At 60.7% G+C, this 8,891-nt stretch overlaps 1 protein-coding gene across 1 annotated transcript; it reads right to left on the bottom strand.

Moving 5' to 3' along the window:
* Positions 1-643: 643 nt before the first annotated feature.
* LOC309575236 (gap junction gamma-1 protein-like) lies at positions 644-5,184 on the bottom strand. Its single transcript, XM_082285561.1, has 3 exons — positions 5,089-5,184; positions 1,668-2,863; positions 644-1,539 (listed from the first exon to the last, which is right to left on the bottom strand). Exons 2-3 carry the CDS (start codon positions 2,836-2,838, stop codon positions 1,532-1,534), a joined length of 1,179 nt encoding a protein of 392 aa, XP_082141687.1. The 5' UTR covers positions 2,839-2,863; positions 5,089-5,184; the 3' UTR covers positions 644-1,531.
* Between the last annotated feature and the right edge of the window lie 3,707 nt (positions 5,185-8,891).

Raw genomic sequence — 8,891 nt, 5'->3', positions numbered from 1 at the left:
AGCAGCCTGGAAACACCAGCTTCCATCAGAGGCAGCCACGGAGGTGGCATGCAATTGTGCAATGGGATATGACCACCCTGGGGGCTTCTAGGTGGAGAAATGAGGGGAAGGGCAAATACTGTTAGAGGCATCCAGCTCTGATTTGGGGTACCAGAGAGGGGACTGGAGTATGCTGGACAAAATGGGTACAGTGTGGCTGGGTTTGATCCTGCCCCGGGCAGGGGAGTGTAGAGCAGAGCAACACCCCTTCTGCTCCAGGCAACAGGTTGTGCAGGAACAGGGGCAGCAGAGGGCTGGGGAGACATGGGGATGATGGGAGGATGGGGAGGCAGAGGAAAGCCCTTCACCTGGCCCCTCAACAGTGATAGGGCCAAATAGGAATGTGGCCAGTGCAATCCCTCTCCACCAGGATGACAAAGGCTGCCCTGGCTGCAGCCGCCTCCGCACGGCAGGAACAACTGAGTCACCCTGGGCAGCAGGGAGGTCCCGAGGCACGCACTGCAGCGTCAGCCCAGACACACAGGATTCCCTTCCCACCCCTTCCTCCCCAACAAGCGGATGCAGCAGTTCGGTACAAAATGTCTTCAGCCTTTACTAATATAGATATTACAAAAAAAAAAAAAAAAAACAGCATGACAATCATTTCCGAGTAAAAAACAACGCTACAAAAGTCCCCATGTGACCCAGGCTGAGATGATGAGGAATGCTCCACTGGCTCCCAGCCGAGCCCAGCTCGGGGCACCACGTCCCCACACTGTGAGGCCAGGGTCTGGCTCCGTGCAGGGGGTCCCAGCCCTGCAAGCCGGAGTGGGAGGAGACAAACTTTTGGTCCAAGGGCGGCCTGCCAGGACAGGGAGGAGGCAGCGGGAAGGACAGCCCCTGACCTCTGCACAGACATTTCCAAGCAGGCCAGCCCCATGCCAGGATGCTGCGCAGCATGGCCCCCCAGGCCACAAAGTCACTTTCTGGCAGCACAGTGCCACCGGGACCCCTACCACCCCCTCCAAGAGTAATGCCAGCCCAGCACTCTGTCCCACAGCTTGGCCCGGCCAGCCAGACCCCCAGCCTACTCCCCTAAGTCTCCACACCTCAGGGGCCAGTACCAAAATCACCAGCACATGCACAGCACCAGCCAGTGCTGCCATGGGTGGCAGAGGGCATGGGGGGCACAAGGAGGTGTGAGGACAACATGCTGGGGAAAATGAGTATGGGAGGAGGAAAAGGGGGTGAAACAGGAGATGGTGGGGCACAGGCCCAGAGTGGAGACTGGGATGGCGTATAAAAATGCCAGGGTGCACATATCGATGAGTTTATAAAAACGTACAAAAATAAGATATTCCCTTTTTGAAAATTAAGTAGGAATGAACCCCATGGCCCCCGACCCCTCTGCTGTCCACCGGGACAGGGCTGCCCAGACCACCTTGCTGGGCAGGCGTGTGGCATCCTTTACCCTGTGCTCCTGGCAGGACGCCTATCCCACGGTGGTGGTGGCAGCCACTCCGGCAGACACCGCTGTTGTCCCTCGTGGCACTCACAGCCCTGTGGGGAGCAAGAAGCAGGTTAGCACCCACCCCAGGGGGAATGGCATCCTCTCTCCAGGGGACCCTCAGGGCAGCCCCCCATGCCTCCACCCCAGTGGGCCGGATCCATCCCCCTTCCTGGCTCACCCGTGGCCCTGTCGCAGGCAGCGGTCCCCTTCTCATGGGCTAGGTTGAGGCGGTTCTGCTCGGCGGCGATGCCATTGGCCTCGGGACTGCTGCTGCGGGCAGGACTGGGGGGCCGCAGCGGGGGCTGCAGGTGGAAGGCCACCTCCAGGTGCTCCTGGGCCAGGCGCAGGTGCTCACGCAGCCGGTCCAGCTCGTGCACCGGGGGAGCTCCAGCCAGGGCGAAGCGCCCCTGGGCCAGGCTCTCCTGGTAGTCCAGCTTGCCATTGCTCAGTGGGGCTTGTGGCAGCTCCTTCTTCAGCGAGTGATAGGTGGGGGGGGCGCTGGGGGCTTTCTTGGGGTATTGTGGTGCAGGGCTGTCGCCAGTTGGGAGTGGCGGGCCATCAGACTGGCTCAGGGCATCACGGATGCGCCCCACACCAAGGTGCAAGAGCTCGCAGAGGTTGAGGAAGAGGCAGAGCCCGCTGACGGCATACATGATGAGGAGGAAGATGGTCTTCTCAGTGGGGCGGGAGACAAAGCAGTCGACAGTGTGCGGGCAGGGGCTGCGGCTGCAGACGTAGGAGGGGCTCACCTCAAAGCGGTACAGCAGGTACTGCCCGAAGAGGAAAACCATCTCCAGCACTGAGCGGCACAGCAAGTGCAGGACGTAGGCACGCATCAGCCCGTCCTGCTTGATGCGGCGCCGGCCATCATGCTTCTCTCCACCCTCTGGGCTCTTCTCCTTCTCCACCTCGATCTCCTCAAAGATCATGGGGTCTTCTTCGTTATCATCTTCTGCCTCCTCGTAGTCTCGCCCGGCTCCCCGGCGCACCACCGGCATGCGCACCCGCCGGGCTGGTGGTGCCCGGCGCCGCGAGGACTCCGGCATGCGAGCGATGCGGTGCATGGCAAAGCCCAGGTAGAGCACCGATGGCGTTGCCACCATGATGATCTGGAAGATCCAGAAGCGGACGTGGGACAGGGGCGCGAAGGCGTCGTAGCAGACGTTCTCACAGCCCGGCTGCTGCGTGTTGCACACAAACTTGCTCTGCTCGTCGTAGTAGATGGACTCGCCCCCCACGGCCGTCAGCACGATGCGGAAGACAATGAGGACAGTGAGCCAGATCTTGCCCACGAAGGTCGAGTGGTTGTTGATCTCCTCCAGGAGCCGTGTCAGGAAACTCCAGCTCATCCTGACCAGGCAGTTGATTCAAACCCTGCAGGGAAGGGGCAGGCAAACAGGCACTGAGCAAAGCCACATGCACCTCACCAGGACCCTGGAGTCCAGCAGCTGCGAACCCAGCTCTGTCCCACTCTCTCTTCTTGCACCAATGTCCCTTCCCTTACCCACAGATCCACAAACACAGCCCTGCTCAGGAAGCTGCTTCCCCTAAACTTCATCCCCTGCCCAGCACCACCTCCCTGTGCTCCCATCTGCATCCTGCTCCTGCCCTGCTGCCAGCCAGGTGGGTGGAGGGGACACGGGCAAAGGCTGGGACATCCTGGTTGCCTGCAGGGACAAATCTAGGGGAAGAGTGAGCACAGTCACAACCAGAGCAAACACATCAGTTTAGGGCAGCACCAGCTGGGACTGTGAGGGGACAGGCAGGAGGAGAACCGCTTCATTCTCCCCTAGTGCCACAGCACAGTGCCTACCTGGCACTGGGCAGGTGCCCAACCAGCGTCACACCCTGTGAAAGCACCCACACCCACACCCTCCCATGGGGGTCCACAGGCTGCTGGAGGAAGGCAACACATGGCAGCCCCACTGGCCCACTGCAGCTGCCAGACCTGAGCCCTGGCTGAGGGGGGCAGTTTCCCTGAGCAGCATCCCCCATCATATGCTCATCAGCCAGGTCCTCTTCACTCCACAGAGCTCTCCCCCGAGGGCCAGCAGAGATGCAGCATCACTGCCTGACCAAACCTCAGTGCTGTGCACTCTCTCCTGCAGGACCCCAGCCTCCAAAGCCCACAGTGTTCACAACGCAGACACCAGCTTCCCCATGACGATTTGGGTTGTGCAAGACTGCTCACTGCTCGGCATCCCTCCTCATCCCCACACAACGGGGCCAGTGTTCACAACACCCTGCAGCTCCACAGCAAGGGCTGGCGGGGGGACAGAACAGGAGGCAGGACAGAGATAGCAAGGGGCAGTGTGGGGCAGCCAAGGAATTGCACAAAGCCCTGGCAAAACAGCTGACACCAGAGACTGGGGAGGAAATTACAAGGACCATGTCACATTTCCCGGCCAAAGAAGACGAAAGAGGAGACACCCACTGCCACCCCTGGTTTCAGCAGCTTGTGCATGAGATGATGCAAGCCAGGGCAGCAGGTGGCAGGGATGGCTCAGGGCGAGCAGAGGGTACATGTCCACACAGAGGCCCCAGCATCCCCTGCCAGCCCCATCCCATCACTTCTGGCCAGGGCATGTCCCTGCAGATATGACTGATGCGGCACTCATTCCACTATTGTCCAGAATAAGAAGCTCTTTCACGCTAAGCTCAGCCAGCCTCCTGACCAACCTCACCTAAGCAGAAAGGGTCCCTCCAGCACAAACATCCATGCTGGGGACACGCTCTTGCTCCTCCTGTGGTCATATGCCCCTCAAGGTTTCACTGCTTCCCTGTCTCCCAGGTGTGAGCCCCTCTCCCCCACCACCTCCCTGGAAGGTGGATGCTTTGTGTCTGCCTTTACCCCCTAGCCTCTAGCAGCACACCGTCTTGGCACCAGGGTGAAGAACAACCTGAGGGGACCAGGCAGGAGGACAGTTCCAGGAGGTAGCAAACCCAAGGAAAGCAAAAACATATGGTGGCCATTGAAGTGTGGCATGGGAATGGCTGGCAACGTGGGATGGCAGCAGCGGTGGGCATGGCCAGGACAGCACAGAGCAATCTGCACTCTGTCCCCCACCCAGGTGGGGGAGCCCAGTTTTCGAAGCGGCACAGGCACCCAGGGCCTCCCGGCCACGCTGGGAGTCAGGACTAGCACCTCTTACCTTGGCTGGGCCCTACACCTACCCCTCAGCTCTACCGACCCCAGTCCCCCCATGTGGGGCTCCCAGTCCCCTCTGCCCCCGCCCGCCCTGTCTGAGACCCCCGGTTTCCCCTACCCAGGGGCACAGCAGCAGGCATCCCAGCCCGGGGCTCACCGGCCCCTGCCCATCCGGGGACCGCTGTCCCACTGACCCCTGCCACCCTGGGGACCCAGCCCTCCACCCCAGCCTACCCAGGGTCCCCGGTCCTACCGACTCCAGCGCCCCGAGGGCCTCCAGCCCAGCTGCCCTCGCCTGTCCCAGACCCCCAGACCCGAGATCGCTCCCGCCCGCGGCCCCAGGCCACGGCTGGGGCTCCCGCCGCCGGGGTACCGTCGCCTGCCCACCTGCGTCCCCCTGCCCCACCGCCCCGCTTCCTCCCTCAGCTCCCCGCTCCCCGGCCCCACTCACGGCACACCGGGACGAGCGGCTCCCCGCCGGCACGGCGGACAAAGCGGCGGGGCGGCGCGCCGCCGCCTCCCGCCGAACAAAGGGGCCCGGGGCCGCCCCGCCCCGCCCCGCTCCCGCCCGCCCGCCGGTGCGCACCGACCGCCCCGCTCCGCATCTCCGCCCCGTGAGTCCCGCTCGGCACCGAGCAGCGGCCGTGCCACGCGGCGCGGAACTGCGGCCCCGTCCCGCCCCGCTCCGGCCCGTCCTGCGCCCGTCGGGCGGTGCCGCCCTCGGTCCTCCCCGCTCGCGGCTTGGGAGGCCGCGCAGAGCTGCGGGCAGGGGCCGGCGCCGGCCAAAACTCGCCCAGAGGCGACTCCCGCCCCAGCAGCTCCATGCAGCCCCCGCTGACCGGCCCTCTCTGTCCGCCCCGAGCCCCGCGCAGCCGTTGGCTCCTGGGCGGCCGCTCCCGGGAAGCGGAGCGAACGGAGGCTCCCTGCCCGCCCTAGGGGGACGCTCCGAACCGCGGGTGTGGCTCAGCCCGCGGGCTGTTCAGGGGTGAGTCCGGCCGCAGGGTTAGCAGAGGGAGCCCCCGCTCCGGCCATGAGAGTCTCCTGCACAATAACTTCCTGTTCCTTACGGCGTTCTTCCCCTCCCAGTGGAGAGCGAGAATGGGAGAAAGGAGAGATCTGGTGGCACAGAGGAGAGGTGGCCCCACACATGGTGGGAACGCAGAGCAAGACGTACCTGTTTCGTGGTAATGTGCCTCAAGCCTTTTGAAGCCCGTGCCGCTTCTCGTGTCCTAGGCTAGGTTCCTGCAGCAGGACCGGGCTGAGCATGCAGCACCTCCAGATGTGCCTTTAGAGTCACCACTGCACTGCCAAGGCCAGCATAATGGCAGCAGTGGCTTTGAGTCACCACCCTGGCGCCGTGCCCTGTCCTTTCACCCAAGGACCCTGGCCACTCACTTTGCACCGCTAAAATTGGCTGTGTGGGAATTTTGTTGGGGCTGAGTCTCCACACTGGGCCAACCACACCCATGTCCTGGGCCCCGTTGTGTGGGGATGAGGAGGGATGCCGAGCAGTGAGCAGTCTTGCACAACCCAAATCATCATGGGGAAGCTGGTGTCTGCGTAATCGCACGAAACACTGCTTCTCCTTACTGAAACACGTGCTCCTTCTGCAGGAGGGTTTCTATGAACTGGCATGCAGGTGCAGCACCGGGGCTGGCTGGGAGGGCTGAGGCCATGAGGCTGGGGCAAGGAGAGGTATGGGGAGTGTGGCCATCACATCCAGTGTGGGGTTTTGGTTATTTGCAGCAGCCGTGCAGCTTCCCTAAATCAGCAATGCCACCATGGCGTTATACCAGCACCCTGGGCACAGGCTTGGTGCTCTTACATGGAAGGGCAGCTGGAGCCCCCCATACCAGTGTTCTGTATCCTGACAGAGATGCAAGTGTGTGTGCAACAGGCTGGGGAAAAGGGCCCTGCTTTAGGCTCTTTTGCTCACTCCTTCCTTCGCCCCCACTCATGGATGGGTCAGTCCCAGGTGACACCTTAAGCCCTATGGAGGGAGAGCTGCAGCAAATTAAGGGGAATTTGACCAGCACATGAAGAAATAGTTCCCATTGAATCCTGTTCTCATGCATGCAACTGTGGCATTAACATTTCAGTAAGGGAAAAGTGCGTTCCAGATCTAGCACAGACACTCTGGTCACAATCTCCATCCCAGGCCAGGAGAAACAGGAAGAGGTGGATGCAAGGAGACGGTAAGCTGAGCACAGAAACTCAAGCTTTTGGAAGAATGTAGGCAAGCTTTCAGGTCCAGAAATGAAACCCAGAGCTGCAGGGAGGTGACACCTGCAGTGCAGCATGGAGAGGTGGAAACAGGGCAGGGGGCTGCCAGCATGAGTACAGCATTCCAGCATGCTGGAGAGGTCAAGCAGCACATGTTCAACCTCCTGCTCTTGCCTGGCAGTTAAAGTGCCTTGTGGCTTTCCCCACAGTAACCACTTGTTTTCAAGTGTTTCCAGCCTGGAAAGCTCGCCTCCAGCCTGGCTTCAACCCCAGACAGCCAAGCAGTTTGCCAGGGGTAAGGGACCGATGTGACCCTTTGACTCTGGTGCTCAGCGCATTAAGAACAAGCCCCTATTTCACCAGCCTCACATTAAACTGGGGAGTGTGACCTCTGAGGCACCGCAAACTGAAGCCGTTGTAGCCGGAATGAAGCTGCTTGTTGGGCTGGGGTCAGGCACCACTGCTGCAGCATTTTTGCACAGCACAGCTCAGCCCACGCCTGGGCTGCAGGGCAGGGATTGCCTTGGGGGCCAGGCCCAGGGGCTGGTGTCACACACCCCATGGACAGGCATTAGTGTGCTTGTCAGCATCTGGCCTCTGGTGTCAGAGCCCTCCAGTTTCCCCTGATGTTGCCCTGAGTGTTTCTGGAATCTACCCTTTTCTTAAGCTTGCAAAACCCAAATGCCTGCAGAGGTATCACCCTTTCAGCCTGGGGCAGAGGAAAACCCACACCATCTGGGAACAGAAAACAATGGACAAAGAGTGTTGCCCACCCTCATCCCTTTCCACATCAGCTGAGGCTGACAGAGCATAGTGGGCAGGAAGGATGTACAGACCAGCGGTCTTGTGGGGTCTGGTTCAAAGATCAGCTTTGCAGAGGAAACAGGGGCACCGTCACCAACCGCAAAAGCCAGGATCAGCCCCAAAACACTGAGTCGTGGGGCAGAGCCATGGAAGGGCAGCTGCACAGCCCAGCAAGAGCAAGGGGAACTGGTAAAAAAAGGAGATGGTGGCTGAGGGGGAGTGTAAGCAGAGGGATAAGAAGAACATCCACTTCTGGGACAAGCACTGCAGCTCAGGAGGGACATGGCAAGAGCTTGTGCAAGCAAGCGCTCCTCCCTCCCTGCTCACGCAGAGTGCTGCAACAGAGGCACCCTCTGAGACTCCACTGCCAGACCCTGCCTTGGCTACCAGAGGGTGCAGGGAGGGTGCAGGGCCCAGTCTGGCTCTTGATAGCAGCCTTGGTTTCTGCTCTGATCAATACAGCAGGATGGGCTGGGCCCTGCTAGGACTGCCTGTGCTTCTAGAGACAATGGTAGTAGGGCAGACGGTGGGGCTGGACACCCTGGCTGGTGCCTGGCAGTGGGGTGAGGAAGCCAGGTCCACCCTCTCCAAGCAGGGCCGAGCAGGCAGCACTGCAGGTAGGCAGCACTGCAGGTAAGCAACACGTATCCCTGGCAGCAAACACGCTCTTCCCAGATTAAACAACTTGTCTGGCACTGGAGGAGACAGACAGCTCTATTAGGGACTGTTTGTCCTGATACAGGACAGCTCCATGACTAGCTTAATAACCTTCTTCTGATAACAGGCAGAGGCACACTCTGTCGCAAAAGCACCAAGGGCAATGACCATGCCCCCCAACACAGGCTGAGAGAAGGCTGAGATGGCCTTAAAATAAAGTCTCCTCTTTTATTCCCCCACTTGATTATGCAGCACAGTGCGGGGAGTGGGGGGTATATGGCTCAGCCCCTGCTCACCTCTCTCATGTTGTGGTGTCCTGCACAGTTCCTGGGTGCTGACTTCTGCCAGCACCACATACAGCACTTGAGCACAGCCTGAATTGGCTGCTCTTCCCCTGCCAGCCAAACTGGAGGGCAGCCCACAGGGAAAGGCTTTACACAGGCCCCAGACACTGCTCTGTATGCTGGGTAAGGATCATTGGCACCTTGGAGGGATGAAGCTGGCCAGACAGGTCTATGACCCATGAGGAACATGTGCCCTTTGCTGCTACACCTCAAGTCCCCTGGAGAT

The sequence above is a fragment of the Coloeus monedula genome, assembly GCF_965178545.1.
Source record: "Coloeus monedula genome assembly, chromosome: 7".
In the NCBI taxonomy this organism is placed as follows: Eukaryota; Metazoa; Chordata; class Aves; order Passeriformes; family Corvidae; genus Coloeus; species Coloeus monedula.
This window is presented reverse-complemented; position numbering and strand designations above follow the sequence as displayed.

What these genes read in the sequence shown, in the direction of transcription:
- LOC309575236 (XM_082285561.1), bottom strand. Translation starts at nt 2,838, where the DNA reads ATGAGCTGGAGTTTCCTGACACGGCTCCTGGAGGAGATCAACAACCAC.